The sequence below is a fragment of the Stigmatopora nigra genome, chromosome 11 (assembly GCF_051989575.1).
Source record: "Stigmatopora nigra isolate UIUO_SnigA chromosome 11, RoL_Snig_1.1, whole genome shotgun sequence".
Lineage (NCBI taxonomy): Eukaryota > Metazoa > Chordata > Actinopteri > Syngnathiformes > Syngnathidae > Stigmatopora > Stigmatopora nigra.
This window is the reverse complement of record NC_135518.1, coordinates 12,393,433-12,413,607: the sequence shown is the minus strand read 5'-3', so window position 1 is coordinate 12,413,607 and position 20,175 is coordinate 12,393,433. Positions and strand designations below refer to the sequence as shown.

Genomic DNA, 20,175 nt, shown 5'->3' with positions numbered 1-20,175 from the left:
ACATAGAACTATGTGACCGGAAATACGGTTTGCTTTTCCATGCGCTTGATTACTGTCAGCTGACATCCGACCACCTCCGCTCTGCCCCCGCCTCCACCTGCGAGTGATTGACTGGCTGTTCGACCGAGTGAGTGCCACCTTCCCCCGCAACAGCAAACCACCGCCGCCCGGGGTTGCCTACCTCCTACCGGCCGTAGGATTTACGCTTCTCTACGTGGGGGTTCTCGAACAACCGCAGCAGCATGGCGGCAGAAATAGAACCACGACCGCAGGTTCGGAAGCCATGTTTGCTGAGCAAAATCGACGGTTTCCAGGATGTGGTGAGCGCCGCGGTCATCATCCCCAAAGAGGATGGGGTCATCAGCGTGTCTGAAGACAGGTGAGTCCCCCGTAAGACATGCACAATGTCCGCTTTCAAACGCAATTCTCGCCCTGTTCCGCTCCCCTCTCCCCACCGCATGAGTCACAAGTCGACTAGAAAGACAATTTCGCCCTTTGGTACGAAATAAACAATATTTCGAATGTTCCCTGGCATCGTACGTAAAGCTAGTTATAAAAAATGCTAGCTAGCAACATGCTAAATTGTGCTCCTGTTATTAGCCTTAGTTACCAATTACGTTGCTCTATGTGCATAATTTAGTGTACATTCCTTTATCTAGTTCTTATTTTCAAGTTTTGTTGTATTATTGTTACCACATACGTCTACAATTCGAGTAATTTTAGTTTTTCTTCCAGGCAATATTAAAAACAATGACTACATATGTTTGTAGTTTTTGTTTTGTTTACTTGTAGTTCTTGACACACTTCTCCAAAATTGTCAGTTCTTTGTATGATTTTTTTTTTTTTTTTTTTTTTTTTTTTTGCATTCAGGACTATTCGAGTGTGGATGAAGCGAGACAGAGGGCAATACTGGCCTAGCATCTACCACACTCTACCAAGTGAGTCACCTTCTCCTTTACTATATAAATACTAGACATATCAACAATATCCTACAAAACAGCCATTTTGTTTTATTGCCCGAAACAAACTCAGAGTTCAGTCACGTGCCTCTTTAACAACTGTGGGTGTGATTTTTCAGAATGTTTACAGCCAAGTTAACCTCCAAAACTCATAAAATGCCCATGTTGTTCTTTTTTTTAATTGCAAACAATACTTAAGGTGATGTTAAGGGGAATCAGTCTGACAGAACTAACTGAACCTATCTTTTATTTTTGCACCCAGCTTCGTGCTCCTGTATGACCTTTAACCCAGAGACCAGACGTTTGTTGGTGGGCACGGACACAGGAAGCGTTTGTGTAAGTTACCACAGTTAAATCCATTTTCTAAACTTTAAACTCGTCATTTTTTGACCATTCAATTCCAGGAGTTCATTTTGTCGGAGGATTACAATAAGATAACTCCAGCACGCACTTACCAGGGTGAGATGGTGTATCATGTTTTACCATATTTGCTTGTCATTGTTTGTTTTTGACGCGGACGCTCTTTGTAGCCCACCAGGGCAAGGTGACGGTGGTCTTATTTGTTCTGGAGATGGAGTGGGTACTGAGTACGGGTCAGGATAAGACCTTCACCTGGCACTGTTCGGAAAGTGGACAGCAGTTGGGACTGTACCGCACATCGGCATGGGTGTCTGGACTGCAGTATCCTTCCAACACATTTGTTAATGGACTCCATTGCTTGTGTTTAATTGTTTATTTATTTTTTTCCACCCTTAACTCAACTGCCTAAGATTTGACGTCGAGACCAGACACGCTTTTGTTGGCGACCAGTCAGGGCAAGTCACCATCTTGAAAGTGGAGCAGGACAACTGCAGCTTAGTAACTACATTCAAGGGTCACACTGGTACATAAATACATTAACCATTTGATGCCTGAATTTACATTCTTTGTACAATTGGATTGAATGAATGACCAAATACTATACTACTTTCTAATAGTATGAAGGATTGGATGTCGTCATATAAAAGTAACATTTTTGTTCCTCCTCAGGTAGTGTGACTGTTCTGTGCTGGGACCCGGGCCAGAGGGTTCTGTTTTCAGGCAGCTCGGATCACTCCATCATCATGTGGGACATCGGAGGGCGCAAAGGAACCGCCATTGAACTGCAAGGACACAAGTAAGCATATTAGGCAGATTTTTGGTTTTGTTTTTATTCCTGTTTTGCATTTGCAGGGTTTTTTTCAGTACATTTGACCCATATTTTTACAATTACAATTCTGTTCTACATGAAAAGTTATTCTGTGTTTTTTCTCATGCACTGCACTTTGTTTGGGTGACAGCGACAAAGTGCAAGGCTTGTGTTTCGCCTCACACACACGCCAGCTCATCTCATGCAGCTTTGACGGTGGCATCGTCATATGGAACATGGACGTGACGCGACAAGAAGTAAAACTCCGTTACCTTATGATTGAGTCCCTTGGGCCACTTTGTGTTGATTTCCATGACTTTGTTGTAGACTCCAGAGTGGCTGGACAGCGATTCATGTCAAAAATGTGAACAGCCTTTCTTCTGGAACTTCAAGCAAATGTGGGACAGTAAGAAGATTGGTCTACGTCAGGTAGTGAAACATGTTTCACCTAGCAGTGCTATATTTTCACTTAATTTAGTTATTACTAAGTAAGCACCTTAAAAATAGTGTTTGTAATAACTCCATTTTCTATTGATATCCCGTTTTTGACATTTTCACAGTTTATATCAAATCGAAAACGGGCCATCACTGCCACCTTCTGGCAAATATTTGTATTACATACATTTCCTAGTTTCTAGTTTGCAATTCTTAGCATTCAGGAGCCTGAGCCTTTTCCTATTGTCTTTCCATTTGTCAGCATCACTGCAGGAAGTGCGGCCAAGCTCTGTGCGGAAAGTGTTCTTCCAAGCGCTCCACCATCCCGCTGATGGGCTTCGAGTTTGAAGTACGCGTATGCGACGACTGCCACGCCTCCATTACGGATGAGGAGTAAGCATGACGACGCCTGCCGCCGTTTTCCCATCGAGGCCAAGGTCACATACTTTGTGTTTGTTCCGTAGCCGCGCCCCCACAGCGACCTTCCACGACAGCAAGCACGCCATCGTGTACTTGCATTACGAGCCTACTACCGGTTGCCTGCTCACTTCTGGCACTGACAAAGTGGTAAAGGTAGGAATTTATTTTTATTGTAAATAAAGCATTTCATAATCTTAAGGGCAAATGCGGTAAGTTTTGACAAGGGATGTCACGTCCTCCGGACCACAGGAGGGCGGTGTCGCTCAATATCTATAGAAATTGGTGAGGCACATTATTCATTTAAGGCCACTTTGCAACCTTTTTTAATCACTATCATGAATTAAAACTGAAATATTATCAGGTAATGCTCCCCATAGACTCACCTCTGTTAAATTTGATAGTAATTAACTCACTGGTTGCCATGACAACAAAATTGTAATTGAAGGGTTATATTATAATGGGTCACATGTGTTCCTCAGCTTTGGGACATGACACCTGTGGTATCGTGACGTCCCAAAAGTTCCGCAAGGACGTCGTCCATGAGTCTCAAGCAGGATGAAAAGGGAAGTGGCAGCCATTTTGGATAGTGGCTGTCAATGCCACTTAAAGGTGTGTACGCTTGGTAATTATTTATTATCTAGCAGTGTGTTCATGTATTAGCACAAAACACACTTTTGGATCATCAGCTGTGCTCTGATGTCAATGTTACTGTTATATCCGTTCAAAAAGTTATGTTCAAGCACTGGAATACTGTCCAAAGATGGAAGAAATATAATTATGCAATGATGGTTTTTGATGTTTTTCATTTCATAGCTTTTTAAATCAACAGTCTTAATGATATGACCTTCAAGAAAGATTTTCTAAGCATTCCACCCAAGTGCCAGGAATTTGGGTTTTTGGTTTTTCAAGGTTTAAATATAAATGTTCCTGGATAACATGAAAATCTCTACCAAGCTTTCCCGCTGATGCTAGTATAAGAAAAAAAGCCATTTATAAAAAAAAGGCTGACAGGGCATGAAAATATGTTAAATATGTCCCAAAAAAGGGAATGGTCCACTCATTGGTGGTGATGCGCTTTAATCATTACATTTACTAAGTCTTAATATGTGAATGACTTGATTAACTTGCATTATGATTTTTGAAGAGTGACTTAGATGTACAAAAATATAACAGTTGTATGTGAAGGTTGATTTTTGTTTTTGATAACATGTTTTTTGAATTGTGTTGTTGAACAATATGCATTAAAGGAGCACAAAAAGGCCCTCCACAAGAAAAGTCACGATTTGAAGTCTCTTTTAAGGAAGCTCTGATGTTCATCACCCTCCAAAAAGGTTGCTATTTTGAGTTTAGTATTGTCAATAAGTATGAATTGGGAATTTGAAATTTGGATTTTTTTCAACTTTGTATGAACTAAACCAGTCAAAAACGTATTGAAACGGACACATACGAACATGGGCATGATTAGTTTAGTTATATTATACTTTTCTCAACATTTAAATTATAAAAGTACATTTATGTCTATGAACAGTATGCAAAAAACAGCAATACTCCCCTGTTTATCTCATAATCAAGCTGCAATCAACAGATAAATATTCAATAATACAATTTCCCATTTGATCACTATAATTACTATTATAAAGTATTGTAAACATTAGTGGAGAAGTGTTTAAAAATCATTTTAAAACCCTCAAGGTTTGAACTTTAGTGCCAATTCTTGGAGTGTCTCCAGTAGCTTGTCTTGATCCTGGATGGTGGACTTGGACCAGGCCAGTGGGAGGTGGGTAGCCACAGCACGTCGATCTGGAAGGAATGACTTGATGTAAACTCTTTTTTTCCCTCCCCAGAATTAGACATGAAAAAGATCTATTTTCAGACCTTGAAAGAAAAGACCGCTAGGCTGCTTGACAGCGGCCTCGGACACCGCCAGCCACACCACCGTGTCGGCACCCATGACCTCAGTGCGTAGTTTGTTCTGCATCTTGGCGTGGAAAGATGGCATGGATGACTGGACGGCTATGGACCAGAAGAATCAAGAGGACTGAAATGAGCTGATTTGGGTAACTGTTATTAATAAATAACATTTTAGGTGGAACACATGCGGATATTTTTGGGAATGATTTAAAAAATAATAATAATGGGTCCCCTTTTTTAGCTAAATTTATGCAAATAGCCAAAATGAAGTAATTTGGACCCATTAGGCTTGGCCTTAAGTGTGTACATTTTGACCTCAATTAACGCAAATTCAATTCTTTGATGATTTTTTTCTGCTATAAATGTTTAAAAATTATTTATAAATTTTTTTAACTTCATAAAAATGTGAAAATCCATGTCTGGTCAACATAAACCGCAATATTCAAGGGATTACTGTACCTGGTGTGTCGGCCCATCCAGGATGCATGGAGGAAAAGTGGACCTCTTTGTGCTGTGTGCACCATCTCTCGGTCAGTATGACCTGCTGCCTCTGCCAAAACAAACAACAATGCAAAAATGTCCACCCGCATGCTCCCCTTTTAGCATGTGTCGCTAACTTTATTCTGGGCGTATGCCATGGTGCCATCAAAAGCTCCCGTCTCAAACTGCAGGTCGTCCACGTTGAGTTTCTGTGTTAGCATACCGCCCGATGACACTGTCACCTGTGGGAATAGTGATTTTTTTAGCATATTTTTTTGGATGTTGGAATGACAAAGTTTAATGTTTATCTTCCATAGTGTTTGGGAAGTTAGTCCACTGACCACTCGGGGATCCTTTGCCTTCTTCAAAGCTGGGATGAGTGCAGTAGTGAGGATGTATGTGCCTGAAATCAAGGTAAGTGTTGTTACATTTTTTATTTTGTAAATACTTGCACAAGCGGAAAGAGTACATGTATAAAAAATATACTAAAAAAATCCACCAAGTCCATGTAACTTGCTAGTTTTTAGTTTTACTCACCGAGCGTATTAGTAGCAAAGTTTTTCTCCAAACCTTCCTCTGTCAGCTCTCTCTGATTAACCATACACCCGGCATTGTTGATCTGGTGACAGTACAACCGCATATTTAGTAGAAAATAAACACACACACCCGCACGTAAGCCACTTACCAACACGTGCAAGTCATGAGCCTGAGAAAAACTCTGTGCAAACTCCCACACTTGTTTAGCACTGGACATATCCACGATATGGATGTGAACATTCTGCAATAAAAGTCCAGTCATCCATCTTGTTGAGTTCAAAAGGACCACACCCATCTTACCTGGTTTTTACTGAGCTGCACAATTTCCTCCTTGGCAGCCTCGGCTCTCCCCTTGTTACGACATAGCATGTGTACAGTTCCACCTGAAAATGTAATGAAATTAAATGCTAATGCACAACATAGAGAAGGCATTGAGGTTTGCTGTTACTTACCTCTGTTGGCGATTTCTTGGGCTGTGGCTTTGCCTAAGCCACTGTTGGCCCCCGTGATCAGGAATGAACGCCCACTTACGTTCACGTCCAGATCAGACGCCACAAATGCCTTGGCGGCCGCCTCATAGCCGCTTCTAATCAAAATTCACATAAATGCGTAGTTTCTTTAAGTAGGAAATAGCATGTTCATTTTTTTGACATTGATTTTTAAAAGCAAAAGTTTCTTCAGAAGGTATTTTTTATCTTGAAAAAACAATAGTAAAAAGACTAAAATGTTGAGCTTAAGCAAAAAAAACATTTATTTTCTTTTAATGATTTATTGATTGCACAATCACATGATCAGTGTGCATGTAAATTGTACTTTTCCGCCTATGCAACATGATCGAGTCGTTACAAAGTCTATTTATTTTCACTTACTTGGTATATTCTTGTAGTCCTTTCATAAACCATACTGCGTTCCTGTACATGGACATATTTGTCCCCAAAAGTGACAGCCTCTACACTCGTACTAAAAACTGAAAATTACAGGTTATGTATTGATACTCGGGAACCGGAAATGTACCTTTGTAACATGGTTGCTCACAGCGCCGTTCTGTGGACTATAAAGGAACTGTCCACTTCATGTTAGCAGGGAATTCATTCTTAAACTGTGGGTATTTACTATGCTGGTTTCTGGAATACTGTCGAGAGATCATAACCGTAATATACTTCAACATTATTTGTTTTTATCATCTGCATTTTTCGTGAGAATTATACAATGTTTTTTATAGTGAAGTGCACGGGGTGCAATGTGACTTACTTGACAAATAACAAGTGTAATCATTTTAAAATCTAATTATGAAGTCGCTTTCAAACGCAGAATAATGAATGTTTCTGCACCAGATCTGAATAAAGTTTTTAAAAAATACAATTCCCAGCATACATTGCTCTAGGCTACTACCTGTTTTACCAATCGTCCTGTGGATTGTAAAGTTTCACGTAGCGATTAAACACTGCTTGTCAGCAGACTCATGCGACGTTTATTTTAAAGAAAGGTAAAACAATTTCTTACTGCATGAAACCAAAGTTTAATTCCAAATAAGGTGACACATTCCTCTAGCATGATAGCTATAGGCTAGCAAGTGTACCTGTCGCCATGGCAACCTACTCCCATCGACTCGTTATGTTTGAAATATGTCTGTTAAATTTTGTTTTGGTCACTGACCATTTCATCATTTAATGCAAATGTTATATTGTTCATTTAATCAATTTAATCCTTTATTTTTTATGGATATTATTGAACATGACCACATAGATACCACAATACAGTATGTATATTAATATGAGACAATGATAGCTTTCTGGACAGGCAAACAAACACCAAAAAAAAAACTTTTTAACAGAATAAAAGTAAAAATTAGCTGTTTCATTACCACTATGCTAACAAATTAGGTCACTAGATGTAACTTATGCACTGACATAGTCAAACCGGTCTTCGAGGGCTCATGTGGTTGCAGCTTTTTGTTCCAAGCGATCCAGTAAAGACACTTTGAGCAATGGGAATTGTGCTCAAACAAGCAGCACCTGACTGCAATCCACTGATTGCACTTGTAGGACACCAGATTAGTGAAAAGGTGTCCTCTTTATGGGTTGGAATGAAAACCTGCACCCACTGTTTGCATCCCCTGCACTCGGGTATCATAATAATCCACCTGCAAATCTAAATACTCTATACAACTTGACTAACCATGTCATTTTTTTGTGTCCTTCAGCCCGGGATGGACGCCTACGACGTGTTGCGTCCTATCGGAGAGGGTGCGTTTGGGAAGGCCTACCTGGTACGAGCCAAGGCCGCCAATCATGACGAGGCGCCATGTGTGGTCAAAATGATCAACCTCGCAAAGGTCACTATGGGCACATGCTGATATATATAACAACGTCTCATTAGTACATTATATTTTTATGCCTGTTTATTTCATGTATACATTTAAGATGTCAAGTAAGGAGAAGGAAGCAGCGAAGAAAGAAGTTGTACTTTTATCGAACCTGGAACATGACAATATTGTAGCCTTCATTCACTCCTTCCATGGTTTGTGTGGGTGTGTGGGGGTGTGTCCAATATATATTTATATTTATGGTGTATGTATATAGACAGAGGGAGTCTGTACATTGTGATGGAGTACTGTGATGGAGGAGATCTAATGATGAAGATTAATAGGCAGAAAGGAGTCTTCTTCACTGAGCAACAGGTAATGACTGACAGACATTTCTTATGTGACTTATTTTTATTTGTTGTTTGTTGTTTTTCAGATCCTGGCTTGGTTTGTTCAGATTTGCCTCGGCCTTAAACACATTCATGACAGGAAGATTTTGCACCGAGACATTAAAAGTCAGGTACTGTGAAATTACCATGACAAAAAAACATGTTGCAACTGTCACATGTTGTGTTGTGTTTTATAGAACATTTTTTTAGCGGAGCGAGATGTCAAAATTAAACTGGGTGACTTTGGCATTGCAAGGACTTTGACTCAGTAAGTTGTTGTCATCCACCTACATACAAACAGTGGACACTATCTTATAATACTACTATATGTGCATTTTATATACATATAGCACTCTGGAACTAGCCAAAACTTGTGTGGGGACTCCACTCTACCTCTCTCCAGAGATCTGTGAAAATCGCCCCTACAACAACAAAACGTACGAACACACTTGGTTGATAAAATATATACTATATATATACTATAAGATGATGTTTTTACTCATACAGGGACATCTGGTCTTTGGGCTGTGTCCTCTATGAACTCTGCACTCTAAGACATCCAGTAAGATGATTACAAAAAAAAACTGTCTTGTAATACACATACTTGTTCAAGCTAAAGTTTTTTTTACTATTGGAATACATGTAATGTGTATATCCATGTTCAACTCCATTAACTATGTCCTTTCCAGTTTGAAGGCAGCAGCCTAAGTCAGCTGCTCAGCAAAATATGCAGTGGACGCTTCAACCCTGTGTCGGCCCGTTACTCCTATGACCTTCGCCAACTCATCACACATCTCTTCAAGGTAAAACAAAATAGTGCCCTAGAAATTTTTCAGCCCGTGCTGGTCATTCACAAACAATTTTCCCTTTATGGAACTTGTGTTCAGGTTAACCCTCGTGAACGTCCCTCCGTCAGCTCTGTCCTGCAGCGTCCTTTCATCAAAAGCCATGCTCCGGTATACGTTTTTCCTGGACCTCTTTTTTTAGCCACACTTTTTTACACCCAAAAAAGACATTAGACTATATGCTTTCTGTTGGGTTTATTCTGTTTTATTATTATAATAGTTATATTAATTCATTTCTTTATTAAATCAATCTCTTTCTTTTCTTTGTATTAATTCATTACTTTGTTAAATCATTCTCTTTCTGTTTTTCAAAAGTCTTGAGGTCACACCAAGTCATCTTTAACCTAGACAGCCTGTTCCAGGATGGTTATACAAACAATCCACCCAATCTGGGTCCTTGAGATTTGGTGGGCCCTTGGTGACGAGGACAGGGCTATTCGGACAATAACAAGAATATTGTTATCGTTATGTAACCGTACACTTCGGGTTTTTCTGTATGTAACGATTATATGATTATGATTATATTATATGATTCTTAGGTCAAGGAGGTTGTATAATTACTCTAATCTAAATGTTGTTAGGTCTAGTCCCTGTTTTTGTTATTAGTAAAATACCTTGATTGTTATTGTAGTCCCAGATGTTGTTTTTACTCATACGTGATGGAATGATCAACAACTCTGTAACTTGTGACCATAAGAATAGGACGAAAATGTCTATTCGAGGAGACGTTCGGAAGTCGTACGGTGACGCTTGCTGTAACTCTCCCTCCGGAGGCTATCTGTTGTATCCATTTCTATTTAATTAAATGTCAATAATTGAATAAGATGTCTTCCTGCAGTTATTGATAATTACGGACGAAGGTAATTATTAATGAACCTGACATTTTGGTCCTTCTGAGCCATGGAGGTCAATATACCGGAGCGAGAACCCAGGCGCTGCTGTTCGACATCTGGTAAGTGACCGTGCGCACGGCGTCTTCAAAACCCTTGGTGGGCCGGAGTTTTTCGACGGGGGCGCCTGGATTCTCGGCGGTTGAAGACTTTTCCTGCTGGAGGGAGACATCTGATGGATCTCGGGTAAGTCCACATTAATGTCTGCATGTTGTGAAGGTGTTTACAAATGCGTTAAAAGGACATTGTATGTGAGGCCCATTGTTGGGCTGGTTTCGCGTCCTGGGTGACGGCGATAAAACCCTGTGTTTATACTAGTCAATGGCAGGTACGGTGGGGCACTTTGCTGGAAAGTGTCCTGTGTCTCAGGGGTAGGCACGAATGTATTGTACTAGAGGTACAATATTGGGGCCGGGGAGTGTCCTGTGTCTAAAGGGTAGGCACGAATATACGTTGTATGTTGTTTGTGTGGTTTCTGCAGTAAAATTAAGATAAGCCTAGGAAATACAGTCGAAGGAGTGATAATAATAAAAATAGATATAATAAAGTTAACTCTGTGAGGCACACGAACTCACTACAAAAAAGTAAAATATGGGAAACACGTGTTGTAAGGCGGGTTTGGATGACGTTCCAAAAAATACGTCTAACTTGTAGGGATTTGAAAAAAAAATTGGTAAGACAAAGCGCTTTAAAAATATTACACAGCTATATTTATGGATAAATAAATATGGGTTTGCTGGCCAGCTTAAAATGCATAAAATGCAGGATAATATATGCACTAATGCATAGAGGTAATATACATATATAAATAATATGTGAGTGGATAAAAGTGTAACAGCTTGTTCCACAGACACTAATGGAGGTAATATACATATATAAATAATATGTGAGTGGATAAAAGTGTAACAGCTTGTTCCACAGACACTAATGGCGAAATAAGGCCGGGGAGAAGTTAAAAAATACTATTTTGGGAAAATAGTGGGGGCTCCCTCGGATAACGGGGATATATTTAAGACCGTGGCGGCGGGAAAGTACTGTTTGGTAAGGAAAAAATAGCGGGGCCTCCTCGGCTGACGGGGAAAATATTTACCGAGATAGGTGACGGGCGCGGAGGAAGTTTAACAAAAAATAAAGGGAGCTAGAAAATTAATGGGGACACTGGTATTTGATTTGGTTAATCCGGGTATGACGTTTTGTGATTACAATAAATTGGGTTTTTTGTGATGCTTGGGCTTGTATAACAACAATTAGAATGGTTATTTCCAAGTGCTGGTGGTGCTTTGTTAATATAACCTATATGTACTGTCAATTTACAGCAATGTGATGGCTTATTGCAGCTTGGTTTTTGATCCCGTCCGCTAGCGGGAAGATGGTGTTTAAAAAGACAAAAGAATATATACAAAATGATCATTTAAATTTTAGCAGGGAATGTCACCTGTGTTTTTATTATGCTCTAGACTTGCCAAAAAATGTGTCAACTGCGGGGGAAGCGTTTCTGGTGCAGCGGCTGCTGATTAGATGGGAGTGAAACATGTGGGCCGCGGGGCAGACGATTTAACTGTGTTGGGCTTTCGGGAGCGTTCGGACCGTGTAAACGACTAAAATTTTGTGATCCCTTCCGTGAAGACATTATAATAATAATAATTGGCCTTGGGGGTGCTGAAGCAAACTTGAGGGCAGAAAATGGGTTTTTGCCATATTGTTGTGCTTGCAGCATACATATTCTGGATATATGGGGTCTTGGAAAAATATTGTTATGTAGTTGAATATCGGAAGAGGGGTTAATTTGACGTTTTAATGGTTGTCTTCTCTAAAAAGCGTTGTATTTGGGCACAGGGAAAAAGCTGGTTTGTAAACATAAGATAACAATGCTGTTTTCGCAGCAAGAGTGGAGGTCATAGTTAACGACTAATTGCGTTTTCTGTTTGGACTTTTCAGAATAAGAACAATACATGGGCTGCAAGAAATGCAAGGTTATGCGAATGCTTTCGCATTGATATTTTGGGTTTTAAAATGAAATGCATTAAGAGGATAGAAAAATCTGTTCAGTAAAAGGTTGATTTGGTAAAAAGCTTTGGATTTGGGAAATAGACCAAAATAGTCATTTTTGAGCAATTGTGGATTTCAAAGGGCTCTTAGTTAAAGGAAACTAGCTTTTGGAGGATAAAATAATATTAATACTATTTCAGAATTTTTTGATTATTCAAAATACTTTAATCCAGGAGGTTGGCTGTTTAAAAGAAAAAAAAGGCCAGGATGACAAAATTTACAATATTATGGTATATTGGTGACGATAAGGTTTTTAAAACATTAAAGTTTGTAATTAGGAATTGTCCAACAAAAGGTTGATTTGTCTCATTTAATTGTTGTAGATTTTTGTTTTGGTAACAGGCTATGGGAAATGACTCGTGTCTTAAGTAAACATCATATGAGGTGATTTACAAAGTATAGTAGGTATTGAATTATTTGGCTGATTAACGACATCAGATGGGAAATTTACAATACAATAGTGGCATGATAAAATTCATGGCATTCATCCAAATAATTAGGTGAATTGTAAATAAAATAATTGGTTTAGGATGAGCATATTTTCCCTAAGAATGGAGTAACATGGAATGTTTTTCAAAGTGCACTTGAAAGAACATTGTCTGTTGTCCTGGCAGGAGGAAATATGCTTTGTCACAGGTCATATTGATGACTTTAAGGATATTACGGATTGGATAAGCATTGGTCAATTGATACAACCAAATAACGTTGCTTTTACGGCATTAAGGGCATGCAAATTGGTGAGAACTTTAGCAACGATGGGGTTAATACGCCTGAATGTTACAGTGATAACGAGTGACAATAACAAGCTTAGATAAGGGAGGGAAAGGAGAAATTCTCCAAATTCCAGAATCTGGCTTAGAAACAGGTTATGTTAGTCGTTTTGGGTTTTTGACAGGATGTGGTAGTACATTAATTCTGGGAAATTTTGGGAAATTGGGGACCCCATATCTAAAACAAGTTTGAGACAAATGTGTAAATAGGCTCTATTTGGCGCTGGATGCACGAATTCTAGTGGGGCCTTTCATGTTTTGAAACAAGTGACGCTTTAGGTAGATGGGTTGTCTATGAACAAAATGGGATGGGGGAAATTCGCTTACAAATTCGGCGTGTTATCTTGGTTCATAGAATTTGGAGTCAAGGCGACGTAATAAAGGCCATAGGCGTCATGTTGTATAAATTAGGCGTGGATGAATTTGTTTTACAAATGGGGGAGATTATCTTATCACCTGAAACAAGTAGAAACAAAATTGGATGGCCGCATTGAAAGGTGATTGGCATGCTATTAGAGGGAATTGGGATTTTCCAAAAACATGATAGGGGGCCATTAGGTCATGGCGGCTGTAAAAAATAAAAACTTTAGATGTGAAACTATTCCCACCTCAATTCGGGGAACAAACAGGTAAACTGATAGCATTAAAAAGGATATAACTTTGTGTGAAACTTGAAGGTAATTTTTTACAAACGGTTAAAATGCTAGAGTGGGGGTGTGTATATTAAAGGATCTACTAATGAATGCGGGGTGGATCCAGACTTTCCGGAATGTGGGGTATTCATGGCGTCCTCGAGAATTTGTGGATTTTCTCCGGGTACTCCAGTTTACTCCCACAAAATGAAATTATGGATGCTAGACTGGTTGAACACACTAAATTCTTCTGTTTATGAGTGTGAGCGTGAATGATAGTTTGTCTTTTTGTGTTTTTTGATTGGCAGACCACCGAGACATAATCTATCAATAAAAGATCAATAAAGAAAATAATTTGGGCTTGAGTCAAGGGAAGACCTATGTCTCGACAAGGGGGAGGTGGCCTTGCTACAACGGCACTACAAGGCTTAGGGTTTAAATCTATAATGCATAACCACATATCCATTTCAAAAAATACATATAGATTTTATTTTATTTTTATTAGATCATATGGATATCATTCCACGATATGGAATTCCAGAAACTATTTATAAGTGATAATGGCTCCCATTTTGTTAATATAATAGTTGTCTACCATCCACAATTGGCGGACCTTATATGAAGTCCTGTTTGGTAGACCTTACAAATTGTTATTATTCACTACACAAAGACAATTGGATGATGAGGCGAATCAATCAAAAAAAAAAAAAAAAAAAAAAAAAAAAAAAAAAAAAAAAAAAAAAAAAAAAAAAAAAAAAAAAAAAAAAAAAACGCACACGCCAAATTTAGACTATCAGAGGGAGATTTTGCTTGTCAACAGGAAACGGACGAAGCGACGGTGATTCTTGAAGACTGGATGCTGATAAGCAGCATAAAAGAAGAAACATCGGAGCAACGCAAAGTGGGAGGGTCCTTGTTACTGAAAGGGGACACGGATGCACCTTTCCCACAGTAAGAAGGTTGTCTAAATTGAAACGTTTCAAGAGGAAAACTCCCTAAACAAAGACAAAAAGTCATGTTGAAAACAATTATTGCTTTTGGGGCAATGAGATTAATGATGATTGTGATTCTATTCCTTTCCACAGTAGGGTTGTTTTCTCCAGTTGGAGAAAAAGGCGGAGGCGTTTCAATTGAGGATACACCTTCTTACGGGAGGGTAAACCGAGAAACATACACATTTACATTTAATTAACATTACCTACTAAATCAAATTTCCAAAATGAAAATATATATTTGGACTCGGCGACGTCCCGGTTGCCATACAAAGGGGCAATCTATGGTGGGAAATATGTGTGGTACATTAACAGCAAAAAAAATTAAAGATTGGGAAAAGCCTTGTTGCAGAAATTGGTCAAGATTGGAAAGCTTGGACTGACATATTAACCTGTGAAATTTATTTCTGAAACAGGGATTTCCCAAACGGGGGATAATTGGGCGCTGTTAATGGAGTGTAAAGAAGGCAAGCACTATGTGGAGCTACTTTGGTAAAAGGGTGGTCTCAATTGAAACATTGAGGGGACGGGTAAGATAAACTTTCTGACTTAATAAGATACGGGAAACACCAATATTAATTGAAAAGATTATTGCTCAGCAAGCAATACCATAAAACTATAGGGAACTCTTTTATATTGGGTTTGACGTCTCCATATGGTTTCAATTGAGACTAAACCATCTTACAAAGGATTAGGATAACCTACCAGACAAGGGAAAATACGATGGGGTCTAACAACTCCCTCAATCACCATTCATTTGGGGAAAAGTGTTTTTACAAATGAAAAAACGTGTCCTACTTGGCAAGAAAAAATATTGAAGCAGTGTTTATCCTGTTACGCGGTAAATAGGAAGTCAATTTTTCCACTGTTTAATCATTTTACCTGCTTAAACCTTACAGGGCATGGTCTGAAGCTGGGGGCGATAAATGAGACGTGGTGTACCGGCGTTCTAAAACAAACTACACCCCTGATACCACGTTCTGGCCTATGGTGGCGGGGTGGTAGATAAATTATACGACTCCTGCCGAAACGCGGCAGGACTAGGTACTTTGGTCTCACTGCTCTTACCGGTGTCTGTTTTTCCATCCACAGTGGAGGAGATACAATTGGCGGCTCATAATTCGGAGGTGAAGGGTCGACCCTCCCGACATCGTCGAGAGGCATGGAGGGAAGGAGATCCAACATACATTGATGCGATTGGCATCCCCCGGGGCGTACCAGATGAGTATAAGCTGGCTAATCAGATCGCAGCAGGTTGGGAGTCTATCTTCCTTCTAATCACCCCAAACAAAATTGTGGATAGAATAAATTACTTACATTACAATGTTCAAAACTTGGAAATTATACTGAACAGGGATTTGTGGCCATGAAGGAACAACTGGCAGCTACCAGTCTGATGGCGTTCCAGAATCGCATAGCGGTGGATATGATCCTTGAAACAGGGGGCGTGTGTGCAATGTTTGGAAAACAATGTTGCACCTTCATACCGAACAACGCGTCACCCAGTGGATCTCTCACCAGGGCCATTACTGGCCTGCAAACACTGAACCGCAATATGCAAGAGCACTCTGGAGTAGATACGTCCGCATTGTCAGATTGGTGGGATAAGACCTTTGGAAAATCTAAAGATTTGGACTATAGGCACAATTACCGCTATCCTAACATTGTGTGGGTGATGTAGTATCCCCTGTTTGCGCTCCTTGCTAAGCCGACTTATAACTACTGAAATTGCCCCTACAAATTCTAAAGTACATGAGTTGTATCTTATGGGACGGTTTGGGGAAAGCAGTGAGGTCCAGGAGTACGGTAAATCCGAGGACCAATTGGACGAATATAATTATGTTTTTTCTCTTTCAGACCAGCCATGGGAGTAAGGAGTAGGCGGATAAAATCGCAGTCACCGACATTTCCATTTAGTGATTACTAAGAAATGACTAATAACATACATATTATAAAAACGGGGGAATGTTGGGTTTATTCTGTTTTATTATTATAATAGTTATATTAATTCATTTCTTTATTAAATCAATCTCTTTCTTTTCTTTGTATTAATTCATTACTTTGTTAAATCATTCTCTTTCTGTTTTTCAAAAGTCTTGAGGTCACACCAAGTCATCTTTAACCTAGACAGCCTGTTCCAGGATGGTTATACAAACAATCCACCCAATCTGGGTCCTTGAGATTTGGTGGGCCCTTGGTGACGAGGACAGGGCTATTCGGACAATAACAAGAATATTGTTATCGTTATGTAACCGTACACTTCGGGTTTTTCTGTATGTAACGATTATATGATTATGATTATATTATATGATTCTTAGGTCAAGGAGGTTGTATAATTACTCTAATCTAAATGTTGTTAGGTCTAGTCCCTGTTTTTGTTATTAGTAAAATACCTTGATTGTTATTGTAGTCCCAGATGTTGTTTTTACTCATACGTGATGGAATGATCAACAACTCTGTAACTTGTGACCATAAGAATAGGACGAAAATGTCTATTCGAGGAGACGTTCGGAAGTCGTACGGTGACGCTTGCTGTAACTCTCCCTCCGGAGGCTATCTGTTGTATCCATTTCTATTTAATTAAATGTCAATAATTGAATAAGATGTCTTCCTGCAGTTATTGATAATTACGGACGAAGGTAATTATTAATGAACCTGACACTTTCATTATGTGTATGCAGGAGAGGAGTCACCAGCACAAAGTACCGCCTATTCACCAATGTGAAGCAACAACAGGTACCTCACCCTTACAAAACACATTAAGAGGACACATATAAGAGATATGCAAAAAACAACCATCATGCAGTAAATACTGTGTAACACAATGCACTCAATGGATTCTCTAAAATTAGTGTGAGCTATACATCACTAGTAACATACTTTGAATCTATTTACAGTAATCCCTCAAATACCGCAGCTTCACTACATTACTGATTTTTTTCTGGGGGATTTTTTTTTTTAATAATTTTTTTGTAAGTTCATAAAAATGTGAAAATGTTGTACATACATACCGTATTTAACACACATCACATGGCCGTAACATGTGTAAGTGACACTTGCAGAGCACTTAGCTTTTTATATGATGTTTTTTAGAGAGAAAGATGAAGAAGTGCACCGCACCGGTGAAAAAAATTAATGTCAAGCCAGAATGGCGAGTGTGCAGCCCAGCTAACTACCCGGTAATAATACACACACATACATGCGCTACATGCAACAAGATGGTGTAAACTGGCGATTTATAATGTATTTTGTCCTTAAAAGCCCTCCAACCGACCAGTGCGACTTCTTCATGCCGCAGCAGGAGACGCCATTGGGGACCCAGATAAAAAGTGTGTGATGAAATTTGGGCTTGTTTGCCACCCTCAACTAAATTCTGCTTTATTATTATTTATACCACTCAAGGATTGGACAGTACGAGCAATACTTTGTCCAATTGGATGCCTTTAATGGGGTGGACGTGTGGCCTACTCCGTCACCTGCCCCTTATCTTCCTCCCTGTGAGCCATTTGAAGATGTTGTTGCTCCATCGTTGGAACCTTATCAGCTGTGAGTCGGCATTAATTACTTTTTTTGCATTTACTTTGTTTTAAAACATGTTTATGGGCTAACTGGCCTAACGTAACTATTTTCTGTTTCAGGGTGGCAGCAGCTCGTGAAGACTATCTCCAGAGGAGGCAGGAGGCCTTCCAATACAAGCTGAGGGCGGAGAAACAGCTAGTGAGTTATGTTCTTCACAATATTTTGACAATAATAAGCGTCCAATCCATTTGAATGGCGACCTTTTTAGGGTCTACGTCCCAGCACAGCGGAGAGCTGCTGGGCCGACAAAGCGTGGGGCGATGACATGCGACCGCGAGAGCAACCTGTGGGTAGAAAGCGGGATGGCCAACAGGTAATTAGCAAATAGTAATAATAAAAAAATCTGCCTAGAAACCAAGACCATGTTGATATGTTTTTGTAGGAGTACCTGAAGCAATTAGAGGCCATCAGACAGCAATATAAGCAGGACGTGAAACAGATGAGGTTGAGAGCTGAAGCAGAGGTACATACACACACATACACAATATATAAATATATATAATATATATATATAAATGCATAATATTGTGTTTGTTTAATCAGCCACCATGTGGACAGGACATGCTTGTGCTGGACAAAGAAGAGCAAGCTTGTATGATGCAGCCTAAAGAACAGCAAAAAAATCAATCTGTGCAGGTATTATGTGCAAATATTACTGAAGTATCAATGTCAGCGTTATGGATGCCGTGTGTTGTGTAGGACATTGAAGCAGCCTTGAGGAAAATCAGGGAGGATAACAGAAAACAGAGGAGAGACCTGCAAAACAAGAATCAGGTGATATGAAGGACCAAAAGCCACGCCCCCAGGTGGACCTTATTGTCGTTCAAATCTCAGATTGTTCTCTAGCAGAAGGGAATCATGTTCGAGATCTGTCTGGACCCGGAAAGCCACACCTCGGAGGGGGAAGACGACGAGACGCCCAAGGAGGTGGGGGATTGGGCTCAACCCAGGAGGGGGTGGAGCCGAAGACCACCTAAGACATTGATGGACGCTCTGGTCAACTTGGATGTGGACCCTGGGGAGACCATGGATGTTCAGCTAGGTCCGTTTTTTGTTTGTTTTAAGATCGTTATGAGTTCATTTGCTTTAATGAATGACGATTATCCACTCAGGTGATGGGGATGACGATGATGAAGAAGAAGAGGAGGAGGAGGGAGGTCGTCGGCAGTGGGTTCCCGAGCCCCCAGAGTCCTTACTGGCTGCCCTGGCCCAGGCCGACGTCACGACCTCCACTGTGGACTCGACAAGCGCAGGTTACCGCTTCGTACAGTTTTACCAGCACCGACTGTGAAGTGACGTCCCTTTCACGTAGACGAGAACGAGGACGAAGACTCTGTGAGCGACCACCAGCGTCCAGAGTCTGACGACGATGATACGTAAGAACTGGGAATGTTTGCGGCCAATAAACACATTGATTAAAAAGTCACTTTGGGTTAAATTGCCATTTTGTTATATTGCAGCAACTTTGAGGATTCAGACGACGAACTTGGGCCTCCTCCAATGCCGCCATCCGACTCCATGAGGAATTTATTTGTCTCCCCCGATGATGACGACGACACCAACGCCGGATCGGTGACGTTGGAAGGCGGCCATGTTGGAGAATCCCCAGCTTGACATTCAGTATTTGTGTTTTCTCTTTTTTCAACAAGCAGTATTTGACCTGGAAAGGGTAATGCAATCCATCTATTCACACTGCCCATAAGATTGCATTAAAATGTAGCATGTTTAATACACAGCATACAGGTTTGTTTTTGATTGACAGCACAACACACTATCATTTGAAACGCATTGGCCGCCATTGACGGCAAAATTGC

General features: G+C 40.0%; 3 protein-coding genes across 3 annotated transcripts; 2 read left to right on the top strand and 1 right to left on the bottom strand.

The window, feature by feature from the left end:
- The first annotated feature begins 46 nt into the window (after positions 1 to 46).
- On the top strand, positions 47 to 4,255 carry wdfy2 (WD repeat and FYVE domain containing 2). Its single transcript, XM_077728492.1, has 12 exons — positions 47 to 379; positions 871 to 938; positions 1,222 to 1,295; positions 1,364 to 1,418; positions 1,490 to 1,640; positions 1,730 to 1,842; positions 1,989 to 2,115; positions 2,279 to 2,384; positions 2,455 to 2,556; positions 2,825 to 2,955; positions 3,027 to 3,135; positions 3,462 to 4,255. The coding sequence occupies exons 1-12, from the start codon at positions 243 to 245 to the stop codon at positions 3,489 to 3,491; spliced, it is 1,203 nt and encodes a 400-aa protein (XP_077584618.1). The 5' UTR covers positions 47 to 242; the 3' UTR covers positions 3,492 to 4,255.
- Positions 4,256 to 4,438: 183 nt separating this feature from the next.
- Positions 4,439 to 6,925, bottom strand: dhrs12 (dehydrogenase/reductase (SDR family) member 12). Its single transcript, XM_077728493.1, has 10 exons — positions 6,780 to 6,925; positions 6,363 to 6,496; positions 6,211 to 6,293; positions 6,059 to 6,151; positions 5,911 to 5,992; positions 5,715 to 5,776; positions 5,511 to 5,615; positions 5,353 to 5,443; positions 4,858 to 4,995; positions 4,439 to 4,782 (listed from the first exon to the last, which is right to left on the bottom strand). The coding sequence occupies exons 1-10, from the start codon at positions 6,833 to 6,835 to the stop codon at positions 4,670 to 4,672; spliced, it is 957 nt and encodes a 318-aa protein (XP_077584619.1). The 5' UTR covers positions 6,836 to 6,925; the 3' UTR covers positions 4,439 to 4,669.
- Positions 6,926 to 8,004: 1,079 nt separating this feature from the next.
- nek5 (NIMA related kinase 5) lies at positions 8,005 to 19,975 on the top strand. Its single transcript, XM_077728622.1, has 23 exons — positions 8,005 to 8,036; positions 8,115 to 8,245; positions 8,334 to 8,430; positions 8,493 to 8,590; positions 8,652 to 8,735; positions 8,802 to 8,872; positions 8,955 to 9,041; positions 9,112 to 9,166; positions 9,294 to 9,407; positions 9,492 to 9,560; positions 17,464 to 17,518; positions 17,876 to 17,961; positions 18,044 to 18,111; positions 18,185 to 18,328; positions 18,421 to 18,499; positions 18,570 to 18,674; positions 18,744 to 18,824; positions 18,920 to 18,997; positions 19,061 to 19,135; positions 19,208 to 19,403; positions 19,474 to 19,614; positions 19,674 to 19,737; positions 19,822 to 19,975. The coding sequence occupies exons 2-23, from the start codon at positions 8,120 to 8,122 to the stop codon at positions 19,973 to 19,975; spliced, it is 2,127 nt and encodes a 708-aa protein (XP_077584748.1). The 5' UTR covers positions 8,005 to 8,036; positions 8,115 to 8,119.
- The last annotated feature ends 200 nt before the right edge of the window (positions 19,976 to 20,175 follow it).